We start from the raw sequence: 17,757 nt of genomic DNA, 5'->3' as shown, positions 1-17,757 counted from the left end.
GAATGTCATCATTTATTTTATGAGTCCAATAATAACTCAAAGAGTTTATGAGTAAATGTAAAACATTTTATTATTTATTATTTCACAGTGAAAAAGAACAGCCATTTTTATCAGAATTGTTTTTGGCAAATGACATCTAAATCCAGAGACAATGTACCATTTATTGTGTCTACTGTAGCAGGAGAGCCTGGTCCATTCCACAGAGGTCAACATCTGGATTGTTGAGGATTATGAGGGATATATCTGTACTGAGATGATGCTGACAGAGCAAATGAAAATAAACATTCAAGAAAGCACTCGAGAGCAGAAGAATCAAAACACAAAAAGCAAACATTTAGTCGTAATACAAACTGCGAAAAGTTTAGAATAAAAAAAGAACATGCAAACAGGCACAAGGGGTGAATAAAATGTTTCGATGACAGTGAAAGACATAAAAATAACATTACTAGTGCCCTGGTGTGTGGTGCTATACGAAGATCTCTTGACTACTCTTGAAACATTTTCCTACCAAAACACTTGATTTGACACAGCCATGCAAATGCAATATATGCCATAACAAGAAGGTTGACAGTAAAACAAAAACACACCTGCACATAGACAGGTAGAACCTGACATCACATGCAGGGATTTTAATAATTGCCCTCCATTATCAGTACATTAACAGAAAAAAAAAAAAAGATAGCAGCCACCGAAGGACAGGGAGAATAAAATCACACAAGGTCACAATGATTCACAAAATACTTAAGCATTACAAAATGTACAGCATTTGCAAGAAAACATTCTGAAAAGTGCTTAAACTGTGTACTTTGCTTAGTTCCAGGTCAAACACAATCGGTCAATGATCCCACCAAGCTAAAGCCGTCTTGCATTGAAACCCTGCCCACATTCAAGTTATAAACACGAAAACATTGTGAACATCTATGATGTAAATAGACAATAGACGACAGGTGCTAATAAAAAAGACCTTAGCCTTTCTGTGCTATAAACATAGAGTCTTAAATTCATGTGATAAAGTCTACATAATGGCTTTTAACATTGAAATGTGTTGAAGCAACATACGCGTTAAGGCTGGTGTGAACCAGTCAAATGTACATTGACCATCGATGATATACTGTATTGTAGAATAGTTGTTTGTAAATAATAGTTACAAGCTACAATGATCATGCAGTCACATTTACAATTGGCAGTTTTTATTGCCACCTCTTTTTCACACCCACAACCATGCTTTCTCTCTCTCTCTCTCTCCCTCTCTCTCTCTCACACACACACACACACACACACAGAAACCTGTGATCAGTGGTTTAGGAGTGTTTTTTACAACTACAGCACACAGTTAGCTGTGTATCTCTCTAGTCCAAGCCTCTGTGCACTCCTAATAACACTGCATGGGCCTGTTCATCCGCATAGCCCCTCCTGTATCAACTCCCTCTACTGTAGGTGAGGGCTTTCTAGACTTAAATTACACCAGGAAGTGGTTGCATCTTTACCCCATTTTCAACCTGTGATCCTTCACACCTGGCTCCCTGGAGTGAGTTCAGGAGTCGCACACCAGCCTCTGGCTCCAACTCCTACTCCTACTGGCTGTCCATGCCATTGATGGATTTGGTCTTTCCAGAGCCCCTCCCTCTGCGTCGGGTTGTAGGGCTGTCGTCGTCCACATCTGAATCTTCTGAAAAAAGGAGGGTCAAACACTTTGGGATGAGTTTATAAAATAAGGTAACTGAACTTTGCAGGATGAGTAAAACACCATTCCAAACACTAGAGGGCAGCCCTTTACAAGATTAGAGCTGAAGATTAATCTTTACTTTCATCAGCCTTTGTTTTTGTGGTTGATGAATTACAGTAAAGTCACTGTACCTTTAAATACTTCTGACACTTGGTCAGCATATTCCGGGTAGTTACTGTCTTCACATTCAGAGAGGCTCTGTGAGAGGAGAAGAGATTCAGACACATGACACACATACCACTGACTGGACAGGGAACATATAGCAGCTGACTGGTGAAGATGTCTGAAACTCTATATTCACAGAAGAGTATGTGAGCTGATTCTTTAGATATGGAAAACGCTACACTGCTGGCTTCGCCTTATCAGTTGAGGAAATGGCTTCTTGTCATTCGGGCATAGTTGTAAAGGATTAATGCCACTCACCATACTAGTGCAATGTTTACCAAGTAATGCAACAAGTATCAACCAATGTTATCTAGGAGCGTTCTTGTATTACTCACAGGCAGCAATACAGCCGGGGTGTGGGACTTTTTCTATTAAAATCAACAGCCGTTACATTCAAGCCCTTGCCAAGGGAGTTCACATGATGCTGTAATTTGGAGTTATGGGGTCTGATGATGAAATTGCTTTCTTTAAGTTTGTTTTTTTATCAGGCGCATCAACTCCAGAAACTTAGCTTCCTCAATACTCCTAGCTGCTGCTTCTTCTCCAAGGTCTCTCCCTCATGGTAATTACGCTCACTGCCAGAAGGGGAGACACAAGGTCCGCACTCCAACTTAAATAAATGGACTTTAATTTATTTTGCCGTTGCAGCCTTAATTAATGACCATCATGAGCGTGATACTACATCAGTCTAAGATTGACGTAAAAGTGGCGCTCATTTTGACATGTGATCAAGACGTAATATGTACACCATATTTACATACCAAACATATTCAAATATATATTTTAACACTGGCAGGTGTATAAATCACACAATCGCCTTAGTGTCTACAGGTTACTTTAACAAGTTGGGGTTTCCATGAATCCCTGACAAGATTCAAGATAGATTTAAACTGAGAACAATATAAGTTACTTTTCATTATGAACTTTATGACAAACTTTACAAAAAATAAAAAAAATAAAATAAAAAATATATAGACATACCTTTTGTCTTGGACCATAAATTTCCGCATACCACACCATTCCATACAGGCACAGGAATGTAATGAAGGCCTAAAAACAGATCACACATAACAGAGACTGCTTAATGATTCATGGATAACACATAATCAGTTACACACAGCACAGAACATTTTGCTGTTTTTTTTTTATGTTGAAAGACGTATGAAAATTGATTGTGTGTCGGCAGCAAAGCAAAGTCACAAGATGTCATGGCTTTCGTCTTGACACAGAAATGTAGCATTACTGTGATCCTTATCTTACCAAACACAGCAGCCAGAGGATCACATAGAGGACCTGTGTTTTTGAGAACAAGTCCTGTCCGAACTTAATGCACGCCAAGGCCTCCAGAAAGGCTATTGCCCTGTGAATGAGGAGAGAAAAACAAACACTAACTAACCAACCAACACTGGCTTCTCTGACTTTAAGTAAAATACATTTTGATTTAACTGAAAAAAAGCTCAAAATATGCCCCTCTGTGGCTTTTACCTGAGAGAAATTAAATTTGTTTTGTAAGGGCTACAATATAGGTTTCACTTACCCAAACACCCAGCACTGGGTCCCAACTCTCTTGCATTGCGTGTCTGTGAGGTACGCATAATACTGCCTGGAGCAAAAAACAATGCAAACAATGCAAATATCAGACAATGTTATCTGCAGTTCAAGTCTGTAACTTGTCTAATCGGTAATCTCTGTCCAAACAAGGAACTGGAAAAAACATGTAAATATGTTCGGTTTCTAGGGTTCATTTTCTTACTAACAAAATTTTCTTTTTACCTCACTGTTGGAGCTGTGATGATACCAACAAACAGAATCCGACACCAGCTAAGAGCATGGCTTGCAGGAAAGATGAAAATGTGCTTGAGGAAGAATGTGTTCAACTCTGTTAGCTATGGACAAAGAGACAAACAGGTAGAAGAGATTAAAGATCTTCATATGTAATAGCACATTTTGGTTTTAGCTTTGTATTCAAGCACATTGAGTTTTAAATGATGTGTGTAGGAAGATTAGCACTTTTTATACACAATCCCCAGTATACATGATCTTAAATAAAGACTCTAAGAAGAAATAAAAGTATTTAGATTTACTGTTCCAAACTTGTACAATTATTAAAATTGAAAATGAATATCTATGTTGACGCTATTTGCTTCAAGAGGGGTTTCATCCTTTCTGTGTTTTTCAAGCATTGTAACAAAGGACAAGTTGGATTATGGTCAGGTGCTCGATTTAGAAAGTCAAGAACATTGCACAGTTTGGATCTAAAAACCTACTGGTTGCTTTGGCTTTATCCTGCTGTATTGTTGTAAGATTATTGTAGGTATGAAAAGGGCAACAGTTTCTACTATGTTCACCAAGTAGAAATGTAAATTCTCTTAAACACCTTAAAGCTGCAAATCCAGGGTGCTTTTGTCCAGTGCCAACACAATAGTAGCTGTGTCACTATTCTACTACTTATGGAGACTTTAGGACTGTCATAGGACTTTTTCCACAGCAGACATTTTGTTTGTCATAGTAGGAAGAGCACATAACATAAACAATGGCTCTGTTCTATTCGATTGTCCCTAAACTAGGAGTCTGAGATGGCCACCATGCAAAATACCAGGACACTGACTGAAGCAGCTAAATGGAACTCTGCCATCTTTAATTTAATAAGTTATACCTGTGCTTTTCCTTTGAAACGTCAACATGTCTTCTGTGAATCGGCTTAATGACACTTGCTACCGAAATATTGTTAACACATTTTACATGAGGAATTAAACTATTTGAAGTTTAAACTGTTAAATGGTACCTGTAGATTAAAGCGCTTTATTGTATACACATTAAAATGTTTTAATGTCCTATATTCTAACTTCTAGATTATATCTCACACTATGGGCTCATTGGTGTTTCTCTGGCTATCCTAAAGCTAGAGAGTATAGGTAAGTCACAGGTATATTTAAGTCAGGTACTGTTTGTGACGTTACTTTATTACAAATAAAATCTCCAGGTTGATTTATCATACTGGAACTACATGTACTGCACCAAGTCTTTTCGGTTTCTAGGTGCCATTTGATTGATTGACTTAAACAATTTTTTAATAGTCATATATATACAAACATACAGGTACATACATGAAATTTGACCACTGCATTTAACACATCCTAAGCATTTAGGAGCAGTGAGTTGCTGTGAAGCAACTTGGGATTTAGTGACTCATTCAAGTGTCCGAATCGAACCGCCAACCTTGTGAATAAATGACAACCTGCTTAGCTAGTCGGCCCCTCAACACCTGCATTGCACAGGTAATGTAAGCTTAAACCTTCCTGTCAATTTTACAGCTCGATGATCTTTCATTTCTTGAACTATTATTATCATCGTGCATGTCTCTCCCATGAACATACATTTTCTCATTATATGAATGTTAAGCGGTTTTACCACACTCTAGTTCTTTTTTATTTTAGGGACCATAAATCTCTCTAACAGCATATGGTTTAATGTCATCACAGGACAAGCACAGGTATAGCTAATAAGACTTAACAACATGTGCCAATAAGTTGTTCCAGTGAGACTGTGAGCACGAAAGCAGAGCTGTTGAACTGGGCCACCTACAAGGAACGAGTCATTATTAACGTTTTAGTTACACTTGAGTTTGACTAGTCAAAATGTGTGTTGCGGCATTGAGACTTAATTTGTGCCTTATTACAGGCAGATGAAGTAAAAAGATCAACCAGTTCAGCCAGGACAGTAACACACAAAGCTTCGTCCCACAATGCCATTCACACTTGGATAAACAAATTGTCAACAACGCTAGCTGTTCATTTATGAGGACACTCTGCCTTAGTCCCTCTCAACCGACTGGATAATGAGAGGGAGGCCTGCTGCCGTGTTATTCACTCATTTGGCCCGGAGCCTGTGTGGTTGGAGCCAGTGAAGAGCAGCTAAACTGTCACCACGCTGAGTAGAGCTGAGACGTCCCCCATCACTTCAACTAATTCTCAAAGAATGGTAATTACCATTTAAAGCAGAGAGAGAGAGAGAGCGAGAGAGAGAGAGAGAGATGGGAACTGCCTGAGTGAGGGCGAGGGGAGGAACATTTTCATCACCACACAAAAATCAGTGAAAGCTTTCATCACCATGGTTGCCAACGGGTAGAAATTTGCCAGCCGGTTGACTGTACAGTGGAAAAAGCAATGGACCCTACTTAGGTTCTCCATGCACTGTTTTCTCATTAGCATAAATTGCTCGCAAGTAATCTATCATACTTTTTAACTGTATAGGATTAGATGTTAATGTGTAGAAAGCAGGACACTCATTCATTATATGGATCCATGTGAGAAAGGTTTTAGATTTCAACAGCAGAGGAGGCAATTAGATTATCCTGGATTTAGCACGCAAAGCACACCGGATGATCCCTGACTAGTCAGCACTTAGTCACCGTGAGATGGCGAGAGAGTGTTTCTCAGTGACCCACCTGCCAGATGATCATGAACAGATAGACGCCCATCACTCGCTGCAGGGAAGACTTTGGGTCAAGCCAACGTACGTAGGTCCAGCTTGCAGGGGTAAACTGTAACGCAGCACGCTTGATCTTCCCTGTCGTGGTGTGGATGTCCCTGGGGGAGAAGCACAGGAGAAGGATTACAGAGACTTGCAGAAATATTTACGGTAAGTATTGTGGTAGTAAGGTAGACAAAGCAGAATGAAAGTAATGCCATGACATTAATTATTCACATCCACTCCGCCTTGATGAACTTGTGAGATCATATTTCAAAAACAACAATTTATGCATCTTAAGATGGTTTCTTACATGCATTGCTTGAGGTATTAGTTAGCTCTTACTTATGTGAATTAACATGTCTTACTTATTTTTACACTTTTATAACATGGATAAATGTTTTTAATGTCATAAAAAAAAAAAACCATTAAAATATCTTAAATTAGGCCAACATTAAAACAAATATTGAACTTACATTATAAAGCATTAAGGCAATAAATCAAAGAAGTATATAAAAAACTATTTCGTCAGTTAGGGCTGATAACATAATATGCACCAGGCTTTCCATATAAACCCTACTTCCCCAACGCTAACTTTAAACTAGCATAACAAATCCAAAAGGCTTAAGATGAACACAAAACTGTGAAGAATATATCATTTCCAGATTGTAGGGTCATACTTAATACTGGCCCAGTGGTAGGTCCTCATCTCCAAAAAGCGACAGACAGTCATGCCAAGCCAGATGCCTCCTCCATTACACAGCAGAATGTCCAGGATCACCTGGTCCCACCAGCACTCAGCAAAGTTAGGCAGCAGATGCATGAAGAATAGCTGAACAGGACATGAGGAGGCCATGAGTGTCTTCATCATATCTTAAAAAAACCTTACTTCTCAGTCTACAATAATATTCAATATGGATTATGTTACGTTATTGAGAATGACCAAAACCCATCAATTCCAATGGATAACACACTAAAAACACCAGCTTAATTCACCTCCTAAAGAAACAGAAGGAGAGGCAGGCTGCTAGCTAATGAGAAAGTGATGTTACACAATATTTAGGGTGTGTTAACCTCATTTGGTATGTGCTTGCTTACCTCAGTAAGCTCCCAGGTAATACTGATGGTCCAGCAGAGGCCATAGCTTCGAATAAGCAGGGCCTTCATACCCCAGCCCCAGAAATGGCTAAATGCAAAAATGTCAAAATGGCTCAGGATTCTCTCCCAGGTGATGACATGGCAGTTCACAGCGTAATCCTGCAGAGAGCAGCACAAAAAGCCTCATTAAAATGATTGATAATCCCCTGCCAGTGAACGCAATTGGTGCAGGTGAATCAATATGAAAATTATTTTCTGTGCAAGTCGACATCACTCACCATTATGTCTGCCTCTCTCTTGGCATAACGCAGGTTTGGGTCCAACCAATACATTAGCTGCTTCACCTGATGCCAGTTGAGGAAGATGATTAACACCAGGAACAGGAAGTAGAGGACACTCAGACCTTAACAGCAGAGAGAGAGAGAGAGAGACATGACATTAGGGAGGGAAATCTCAGGTCCGAAATAGAAAAGGTTTTCACCCTCTGAGAGTTTTATCAATACTCACCAAAAACTATTCGCCATATTGCTGGATGCGGCCTGGTGAATGGACCTAAAGTGAGGCACATGAAGATACTATTTCAAACACATCATCTACAACATGTGATGGAACGGACACAAGTTTCTCGTAACGCAGAAACAATTAAATATGTGTTTCCTTGTATTGTTGTTTCACATATATACCACTTGTATAACCCAAGACCTTTTTGCTTCCTTGTTTTGTTTTCACAGTAATAATTCTGCAAATGTCCCCACTGTCAGACTGATAAATAATTATCTTACAGTATCAGAATGGGTTTCCTTGTTCTAACTAAGGGTGTCATATTACCAGTCTTGTATGTAAGCAACGTAAATAACAATGTTTGTGGGAAAACCTTCAGGCTAACTGTAATAATGGCGATGCAGATACAGTAGACTATACTCAAATGATGACATCAGGGTGATTGCTTTGGCTCACCGTTAGGAAATGCTAAAACACTGATGACCAGAAAGAAGGAAATGACCAGGATGAGCCCCACCCAGATATTATTGTTAGGATGTCCATCATCTCTGCAGGAAACAGAGACAGAAAGTGTCCAAGCGAACAGTAAATATCACCAGAGACACTATGATACATGTAAAACAGCCACTTTTAAAAACAACATTAGTATAAGTTGTGTATGTGGATGTGAATGTGCCTCACACATCTCAGAGACATTAGTGTTTGCATTATATATTATATATTATATTAGACTACAGAGTCAAAACGTGGATTGTAAAGCAGATAAACTGTAACTTGTTTTTGATACATTGTTGTAGCTAAGCACAGGAAACACACGTTTACAACACATTTATCTTTATTAACTTAATTAAAAGACAGTAAAAGCAGCCAGGAGTCACTGAGGAGGTTATCCCAGTGTCTTTCAGAGAGGAAGAGCAGCTTTAAGCAGCTTTAAGCAGCTTTAAGCAGCTTTAAGCAGCGTTACCTGTCAGAGCATCACTGCTGCTGTTAGCCGCTAGCTAACGAGGCTAACATAGCGAGCTAATGCTAACCCACGCTAGCTGAACGACTCACCTCGCAAAGGCGAAATACATGAGACTGAGCACGGTGCATGTCAGCAGCGTGATGGTGTGAGGCCTGTAGAAGAACTCGATGGTGATGTCCTCAACCTGCTGCTCGTTTATCATTCGGAAATGCATCCTGTAGTTCACATCATCCTTGCTCAAGGTGTGGGACCCGCTGTACACGGAAGCCATCAGGACCCAGCACTGCTGCCTGAAACCAGCACTACTGCCTGAAACCAGCACTACTGCCTGAAACCAGCACTACTGCCTGAAACCAGCACTACTGCCTGAAACCAGCACTACTGCTGTGAAACCAGCACTACTGCCTGAAACCAGCACTACTGCCTGAAACCAGCACTGAAACCAGCACTGCTCACTGTGACCCTCTGCTGCCTGAAACCAGCACTACTGCCTGAAACCAGCACCACTGCACCAGCACTACTGTGAAACCAGCACCACTGCCTGAAACCAGCACTACTGCCTGAAACCAGCACTACTGCCTGAAACCAGCACTACTTAACCAGCACTACTGCCTGAAACCAGCACTACTGCCTGAAACCAGCACTCACTGTGACCCACCACTGAAAACCAGCACTACTGCCTGAAACCAGCACTACTCTGCCTGAAACCAGCACCACTGCCTGAAACCAGCACCACTGCCTGAAACCAGCACTACTTAACCAGCACTACTGCCTGAAACCAGCACTACTTAACCAGCACTACTGCCTGAAACCAGCACTCACTGTGACCCACCACTGCCTGAAACCAGCACTACTGCCTGAAACCAGCACTACTTAACCAGCACTACTGCCTGAAACCAGCACTACTGCCTGAAACCAGCAAACCCACCACTGCCTGAAACACTGCCTGAAACCAGCACTACTTAACCAGCACTACTTAACCAGCACTACTTAACCAGCACTACTGCCTGAAACCAGCACTACTTAACCAGCACTACTTAACCAGCACTACTGCCTGAAACCAGCACTCAGTGACTGAGGGAGGGATGGTTAAACACAGTCACACAGCAGACCAGCAGCGTGCAAATAAGATGCAACCAACAGAGTGGAATGACCAAAAGAGGGTTAAAGAAGGGAAGACAGTTATAGAGACATTATTCCCTTTTGATTGTGATTGGTGTTCATGTTTGCAGGGAGAGTCACATGTCCTCCTGCATCATGTGCTGATTGTTTACAGCGTGACCTCCATGCAAGGACTGTGAAGCATGACAGAGTTTAGAGGTTGACTTCTTATGAAATCACTTTACTGTCTTAAACTGTGACCTCCTGAATTCATATTCATTTGTCTGGAAGGTGAAAGAGGCATGAACATTGCAGGCATTACTGAAAATCATTAGAAAAATCTCTTTTAGATTTCATAAGATCAAAATTCTTAAAATTCAAATTTAGTAACAATTATTCACTTTTTGGTTTAAGTTTACAAAGAAAAAAAGTCTAATTGGATGGCAAAAATAATTGAGTTATTATGCAACAGCCAAGTACTATGACGCCATGTTTTGAAAGCATTGTCAAACACTTTATATATTTAGGAGATACCAGTTTTGGTTTGGATTAATGTATCTGAATCACAATCTAAATTTGGACAAAAGTCTGACCTAGAAGATAATAGCAGAAACATAGCATAAAAAACAGCTGTTGGATGCATTCAAAATATTATACTACTGTGACCTCCTGAATTCATATTAAATGGTTTTTTTTTAACATACTTACCTCTGTACAGTTATTTGAATCTTAAATGAATGTGTTTTGTTGAATACTTCATGCACTGCAAGGTTAATTTACTTTACACTTTATTTTGTGTGTGTGTGTGTGTGTGTGTGTGTGTGTGTGTGTGTGTGTGTGTGTGTGTGTGTGTGTGTGTGTGTGTGTGTGTGTGTGTGTGTGTGTGTGTATTGCCCCCACGTGGCTGCTCCTGGCTTCACATGTCACTGAAACCAAAAACACCCTCAGCTCCCAGCAGGGGTCCCTGTCGTTATTCATTACGAGCAGCAAGAACCGACATGGGCATCACTTTTCTAAAATGTACCGTTAGTGATAATTGTGTTGGTTAAGGAAATAAGTGCAAAGGGATTTAGAAAATGAATTTACACATCTTATGCACGGAATAATACACACAAAGAATGATGAGAAAAAAGGATGCAAAATCATGTTTAGTACTAGAGTACCACTAACCCCTACTCAGGGTAGGAGATTAGGTCAGTGGATGGTACTCTAGTACCATTATTTCATTACTATAATTATCATTTGCAGAGCCGTGTTTGAGAAGGGTTACACAATTGTCTAACAACTTAAAGTTTGCATGGCAATTATTTATTTTTTGGTTGTAAAACAAAAAGTAAGAAATCTCTTGTTCTCTCTAGGTTTACACCGGTATATGCTCGCACTATTTTCTCAACTTGATTATTGTAGGCTATCTTATGAATATGTGGGACATTTCATTTGTAGTTTGCAGCAAATGCCTCAGAACAAAATGTGTTAAATTATTTTTTTATGATACCAAATGTAGATATACTTATTTGGGGGGTAATTTGCATAATTTCCTGATTTAGAAATCAGTTAATTATTGTTTTAGCTGTATATCTGTTATTGCCCAAAGTAGAAAATATGAAGTAGCTCAACAAAAAGACAAAGAAGGCATAAACAAATTAAATATTCATTTTTATTTGCAGAAAACAAAGTTACAGTGTGATTCACAGAGAACAGAACAAAAGCAAACAATGGTTACAATACAAGAAGTTTTAGAATATTAGCTTAATTTCCAGGAGTTGAGATTAAGGATTAAACAGTAATTTGTTGTAAAATGATTAAAAATTGCAAAATATGATAGGTAGATGTACACAAACAAAATCATTGGTAATCTATATCCAAGAGCTGACTCATTCAACTGCTTGTATGACACTGATTGCCTCTTTTGCACTTTTGATACAATAAGGATTTAAAAGTACCATGAATAAGAGGTTGCTCTTTGGCTTGTTGAGCTCCATCAAACCTCAGTCTCCTTGTTTCAGCAGTATGATGGGCTGCAGATAAAGAATGACCACTATTAGTCAGAATAATCTTATTCCTTTCACAGTTTATGCAGACGCGTGTGTGTGTGTGTGTGTGTGTGTGTGTGTGTGTGTGTGTGTGTGTGTGTGTGTGTGTGTGTGTGTGTGTGTGTGTGTGTGTGTGTGTGTGTGTGTGTGTTTAAAATTGACATACCAAAGAGTTGAAATGTTGTCTGCATACAGCTTTACTCAACCAGTAGATCAAGGAAGAGCGATTAACTTTTCAATAACCAGCAGAGTCAAAATCAGTCCCTGGATTCCTTCGAAGAGCTTTGAAAGTTGAGACAGAGGTGGAATAAATGCACTTTGCTTTGTATTTCAGAGAGCAACAGATGTTACTTTATAGAAGATAAATGCTATCATACCTTTTTATTGTTTGTGCTGTTTTGTTGTGGACCAAGAAACATCGCGCAGATAATAACTGCTGCAACGGACCAGAAGAAGCTGATGATGTTCACAGTGAACGACAGCTTTGTCTGGAAGGTGAAAGAGGCATGAACATTGCAGGCATTACTGAAAATCATTAGAAAAATCTCTTTTAGATTTCATAAGATCAAAATTCTTAAAATTCAAATTTAGTAACAATTATTCACTTTTTGGTTTAAGTTTACAAAGAAAAAAAGTCTAATTGGATGGCAAAAATAATTGAGTTATTATGCAACAGCCAAGTACTATGACACCATGTTTTGAAAGCATTGTCAAACACTTTATATATTTAGGAGATACCAGTTTTGGTTTGGATTAATGTATCTGAATCACAATCTAAATTTGGACAAAAGTCTGACCTAGAAGATAATAGCAGAAACATAGCATAAAAAACAGCTGTTGGATGCATTCAAAATATTATACTACTGTATCCAAAATAATGCTATCCATTCATCGCATGCCATTATTTTTAAATCACCTCTTATTCACATATTTTAGATGATTTTTTACTTGCGAACAAAAACTTTTTTTTTTAACTTACCACGTGCATGTTTGGAGACTGTCCAGCTGCATAGGACAGGATGCCACAGACCACAAACTAAGATATTAATAAAAACATGTCAATTATTTAACACAGAAATATAAATATAAAGAATATTTTGAAGTATCAAAAGAATACAAGATAAAGATAGATAGATAAATGTGTTTGACCCCATGCAGGGAAATTGAAATGTCACTGAAGTAAAAGGAAGTAGAAGAACAGACGCATATTTATGCAGTTCCCTGTTAAACAATAAGTAAAAAGCAATGGAAATGTCTATAGAATTGGTTTCTAATTGTATTTCCACACAGTTATCATGAGTGGTAACTTACTTATTGGAGTTGATTAAATTTGTAGTTTTGCAATTGTATTTACCAGAACACTGGGTAGAGTGTAGATCCTGGTGGAGTCGCCTGTCTCAGTAAAAACCAAGCTGAGCGTGAGAATGAACACACCAGCGATGGCTTGGGCTGCCTAATGAAAAAAAGAGACAAAAACTGCATTACAACGGTGGTTCCAGACAAAAATACTAGTATAAAGCTATGAAATATTCTATGATCATGATTCTTCTTGTGTATGAAACAATTCAACTTACTCCAAGAGGTTTAGGTTTCCCTTTGATAGCAAAGACCTTGTAGGAATCTCTGTACACACACTGAAATTTATCCGGCATCAGTTGACCCTCTCCAGCGTCCCTCAGACTCCCGATGGGAATGGTGATGATCATTGATTCATCACATACAAATGTCTTCTTCATTCTGTGAACACCATTTAAGCAAAGAATGTTAAATCAGTTTTATTATCCCTGTGGCGATCTGCTGTTAAGATTTTCAGTTACATACCTTTTTTTCTCGTCTTATCTTGATTCAGAGCTGAAATTCTCGACTTTGTCAAAATGAGCTTGACAAGGAAATGAGCTGCCATGCATATCGTCATATGCCCCCCCCCCCCACACACACTTCTCTCTCTCTCTCAGGCACAAACAGACACACACAAAAACCCACAAAATGTTTTCGCAAAGACTGATTTGGCGAACATTTAAAACTGCAAAGATATTGATATTTAAACTTATTTATTTTTATAAATATAAATAAAAGGGTATTTGTCAAATCATAAATACTGCCACCATGACATATAACTAAGGGCACTGAGGGTTTAAACTGAATGATATTGAAGATACCACTGGCAGAGTGAGGAAGTTAAGAGCTGACCTCATCTTTCAGAGTATTTGCAGGGAAGTGAAAAACATGCCTCGAGTGTGAGCCACTTGTTTGAGGTCGAATACACTGTGAGTGTGAAATAGATGCTTCTCAAGCCAAACCGGGTAAGATATAAAAAAGCTTTTTTTTATATTTTTCAATATAGAATATTAATTTGCGAGCAACTAAATGTCTGCATGTATAGTACACACCTTCTCATTCAATGTTTTTTCTTTATTTATATTTTCATTTTTTTCTACATTGTAGATTAATATTGAAGACATCCAAACTATGAAGGAACACATATGGAATTATGTGGTAAACAAACAAATGCTCAACAAACCAGAATATGTTTTAGATTTTAGATTTTTCAAAGTAGTTAGTGAGAAGGTGTGTCCAAACTTTTGACTGGTACTGTACATGTGTATGAAAGTGGATTGAAAGTTTTTGTGAATGCTAATTGTGTCATCTAAGGAATAAAAAAAAGAATAAATCTGCTTAGTATATGAGAATTAAACTGTTGGGAAAGGTATTTATTTCCATAATAATTTTCAAAGCTGGTTGTGGTGATATAGTGAAATTTATCTTTAATATCTCATCTCTTGTATTTACATAAATTAAGTTAAAAAAAAGTCACTTTTCTAGGACTCACAGTAAGAATTAAAGTACACATATGTAACACTAAAAACCATCATCCCTCCAGGTCAGAGAAGCACCATGGCCTGTGCCGATGTCGACATGGATATCCATGGAGGTGATGAAAGGCCACGCATAGCCATGCAGAGAGAGTCGCTTATGATGCGACACTACCAGGCTACAGAGCTCATGCCAGACAAGGAAGGGCCGCTGCATGACCTTCTGCAGAAACAACCTGCTGTGTTGGGGGTGAGTGACAAAATGGCTCAGGTTGTCATGCCAACATACAAACCCTTTGAAAAGGTAGTATTGTTTAACTATTACTGAGATTCTGTCACAGGGATTTTGACTCAACTCTATGGTGTTGGTGTTGTACACTAACTGTGCTCTAACACAGTTTTATATTAAGAAAAACATGTTGCCTCTTTCATTGCACTGAATTGGGTTTTGAGATTCCCTAGTTTTAGTCTCTAAATGTATATGATCCCTGTAGATATGTGTAATATGTTTGTTTGAATGTAGAAGACTCTGAAAACAATACATAGAAATATGATACATTGCAAATGGTTGTATCAAACAAATATAAGTCATAAAAACTCCTATATAGTCCCTTTTATCCTGAGAACAATGCAAAAACACACACACACACACACACACACACACACACACACACACACACACACACACACACACACACACACACACACACACACACACACACACACACACACATTGATAATGGAGCATACTTACCAATCAGGGGCATGCAGGGATTGACCTACCAGCCCTGAGACATGGACAACATGGTCTACCTGAGTTGTTATCAGTCTGCATGAGTAAAACAAAATATAATAAATTATAGACCTGCAAACTGCTTTCTAAAAAAAAGTGTCTGATCCAAACATATATAAAACAGTATAGGCTTAATGTGATAATATTATTGTAATCAATCAGTCTTTACAGTAGAAGTCTATTATTTAGTGCCTGAGTGTATTTCTTCATAGTTGGAAACTAAGATGGAGGATTTGAATTATTATTAATCACAATCTTTTACTCATTCCTCCCTGTGACTATGTTATTTTATGTCTAAACATATTTACACCGCAGTTTATGCAAGATATCACAAAAAACTTTAATGGTGCAGTAAAGGAGGATGTCCAAGATAACTTGTATACCTTTTGCATCTTTGGATAGCAGCAACAGGAAATACTTGGTTGAGGGTTTTGTGGTTTTCTAACTCTTAGGTGCAAAAAGCTCAGAAAACCCTATCTTTGTAATACTGTGGATATGTGCATAAGATTGTCAAAGGTTAAATCACTGTTGTGTTGCTAATTGCTTATTTATTATTATGATTTGGATGAAAATACATCTTATTTGGGCAACAAGATTCAGATTTTCTTTCTGTTGAAATGTTACAAACATTAATTAATTAAGATGCATGTGATAAACGGACACATAGAATGTCCTGAACTCTGTGTCTCTGTACGTCCGTCAGTCTCTGCAGTTGGTGAGCGGTCTCCTCAGTGTTGCAGTGGGAATACTTTTTGCAGTAACCCAGGATATGCAACAATCCCTTTTCACGCTGTTCAGACTTTCCCAACTGACCGGAGCACTTGTAAGTCTCTGCCTAAACTACGTACATTAAAAAAATGTAATAGTAAAACTAAAAGGTCTTTTAGAATTTGTTAAATCAAATGTTCACGTTAATTTCAATGTAGTGATTTTGCATCCTTGTCCTCTGCAGTTCATCATTGCCGGAATTATTTCCAACCTGTTGTTCAAATACCCAAGATTACTGCCTGTAAGTACAACTCGATCCAAGCCAAAGAAACAACTTAGAACAATTAAGTACTTAATAAAAAAAAGATAACGTATGGCTAATGTTCCAGGTGTCCCTCATGGTCAACTGTGGCTGCATTATTGTCGCTGGAGTTTCAGCATGTCTGATAACTGTTGACCTGGCTCACTGGAGTCAAGAAAATGATCAGCATTTGAAGGTAAGACCATGTGACGAATATGACAAAATGATATACTTCAAACTGCTTATTTACCAATAGATATTACATATATTTGCTTGTACAAAAACTCATGTATGCTTGATCATTTTTGTGTTTCTAACAGCTGGAGGTGCTGGAACTTTGTGTGTTGGCAATTGAGGTTCTTCTCTCTGTAATCCTCTGCTTCTGGATCTATAAAGAGAAACGCGCCAAATCACCATGATTAAGCAAACAAAGAAGACATTTGAGAATTGAATACTTCAAATTAAGTGTCTGTATATAACAACGGTCGCCTGACTTCTGTAAAAGAAGTGTTAGCACTCTTTGTTTTTTCGCGTGGCTTTTTTTTCCTGTCTCGATTGCCTTTATTGGAGCTTAAACCCCTGCTGAACAGCTCTGGGCTGTGGTCTGCGTCTGATGTTTGACTCGGACTGAGAACACAAGACTTGTGGTAAATAAATGTCAGCTTCTCTCATGTGAAGGAAAAACCACCCTTCACCCTCTTCGTCTCTCTGTGTAACGCTAGTAGGGGGCCTCATAGTGTTGCTCTGTCGGTATATGTGAGGATGTCTGTGTGGTTTGACACTGCTCGGTTATCTGTGGAAATATCTGCAATGTGTTTTTAGATGCATTCACACTTCCAGCTGCTTTAAACGTACAGAACGCTTAACAGAACAAGGAGGTATTTGTGTGTTATTGGCATTAGCCACTGGTGGAAATACTTCATTTTAAGTAAAAAAGGCAAAGAAATGATTACAACATGTTTTAAACATTTTAATCACCTGTACAAACTTGTCATAACAGAAGACTGGCAATAAAAGAAAGACATTGTCTACATAGATCTGCCTGCTTTTTTTGTTTGTTTGTAAAATACATAAAAAAAAAACC

General features: G+C 38.5%; 3 protein-coding genes across 4 annotated transcripts; 1 reads left to right on the top strand and 2 right to left on the bottom strand.

The window, feature by feature from the left end:
• Nucleotides 1-52: 52 nt before the first annotated feature.
• Nucleotides 53-9,302, bottom strand: ptdss1a (phosphatidylserine synthase 1a). Of its 2 annotated transcripts, none has more exons than XM_054621534.1 (13): nt 9,014-9,302; nt 8,417-8,508; nt 7,967-8,011; nt 7,738-7,862; nt 7,460-7,618; nt 7,042-7,193; nt 6,339-6,480; nt 3,665-3,777; nt 3,429-3,494; nt 3,152-3,251; nt 2,873-2,941; nt 1,858-1,924; nt 53-1,669 (listed from the first exon to the last, which is right to left on the bottom strand). In XM_054621534.1, exons 1-13 carry the CDS (start codon nt 9,193-9,195, stop codon nt 1,575-1,577), a joined length of 1,407 nt encoding a protein of 468 aa, XP_054477509.1. In that variant the 5' UTR covers nt 9,196-9,302; the 3' UTR covers nt 53-1,574. The 2 variants fall into 2 exon arrangements, with proteins under 2 accessions (XP_054477509.1, XP_054477510.1); XM_054621535.1 differs by having other exon boundaries at nt 53-1,666.
• A 2,392-nt stretch (nt 9,303-11,694) lies between these two features.
• On the bottom strand, nt 11,695-13,979 carry LOC129110183 (uncharacterized). The gene is made up of 7 exons (XM_054622372.1): nt 13,880-13,979; nt 13,633-13,795; nt 13,413-13,511; nt 13,038-13,094; nt 12,436-12,546; nt 12,225-12,340; nt 11,695-12,043 (listed from the first exon to the last, which is right to left on the bottom strand). Exons 2-6 carry the CDS (start codon nt 13,792-13,794, stop codon nt 12,272-12,274), a joined length of 498 nt encoding a protein of 165 aa, XP_054478347.1. The 5' UTR covers nt 13,795; nt 13,880-13,979; the 3' UTR covers nt 11,695-12,043; nt 12,225-12,271.
• Nucleotides 13,980-14,258: 279 nt separating this feature from the next.
• On the top strand, nt 14,259-17,708 carry si:ch211-269k10.4 (uncharacterized protein LOC100150242 homolog). The gene is made up of 6 exons (XM_054621309.1): nt 14,259-14,361; nt 14,940-15,121; nt 16,368-16,487; nt 16,617-16,673; nt 16,762-16,869; nt 16,994-17,708. Exons 2-6 carry the CDS (start codon nt 14,954-14,956, stop codon nt 17,090-17,092), a joined length of 552 nt encoding a protein of 183 aa, XP_054477284.1. The 5' UTR covers nt 14,259-14,361; nt 14,940-14,953; the 3' UTR covers nt 17,093-17,708.
• The last annotated feature ends 49 nt before the right edge of the window (nt 17,709-17,757 follow it).

This window comes from Anoplopoma fimbria, chromosome 20, assembly GCF_027596085.1.
Source record: "Anoplopoma fimbria isolate UVic2021 breed Golden Eagle Sablefish chromosome 20, Afim_UVic_2022, whole genome shotgun sequence".
NCBI lineage: Eukaryota > Metazoa > Chordata > Actinopteri > Perciformes > Anoplopomatidae > Anoplopoma > Anoplopoma fimbria.
This window is presented reverse-complemented; position numbering and strand designations above follow the sequence as displayed.

Coding starts and splice junctions, on each gene's coding strand:
- ptdss1a (XM_054621534.1), bottom strand. CDS start 9,195: ATGGCTTCCGTGTACAGCGGGTCCCACACCTTGAGCAAGGATGATGTG. Junction 3,778..6,338: donor TGTTCATGATCATCTGGCAG/GTGGGTCACTGA, acceptor CTTTGTCCATAG/CTAACAGAGTTGAACACATT. Junction 1,670..1,857: donor AGTGTCAGAAGTATTTAAAG/GTACAGTGACTT, acceptor TCCTTTTTTCAG/AAGATTCAGATGTGGACGAC.
- LOC129110183 (XM_054622372.1), bottom strand. CDS start 13,794: ATGAAGAAGACATTTGTATGTGATGAATCAATGATCATCACCATTCCC. Junction 13,095..13,412: donor ACACTCTACCCAGTGTTCTG/GTAAATACAATT, acceptor TTAATATCTTAG/TTTGTGGTCTGTGGCATCCT. Junction 12,341..12,435: donor ACAGCACAAACAATAAAAAG/GTATGATAGCAT, acceptor CAACTTTCAAAG/CTCTTCGAAGGAATCCAGGG.
- si:ch211-269k10.4 (XM_054621309.1), top strand. CDS start 14,954: ATGGCCTGTGCCGATGTCGACATGGATATCCATGGAGGTGATGAAAGG. Junction 16,488..16,616: donor CCCAACTGACCGGAGCACTT/GTAAGTCTCTGC, acceptor TGTCCTCTGCAG/TTCATCATTGCCGGAATTAT. Junction 16,870..16,993: donor AAAATGATCAGCATTTGAAG/GTAAGACCATGT, acceptor TGTTTCTAACAG/CTGGAGGTGCTGGAACTTTG.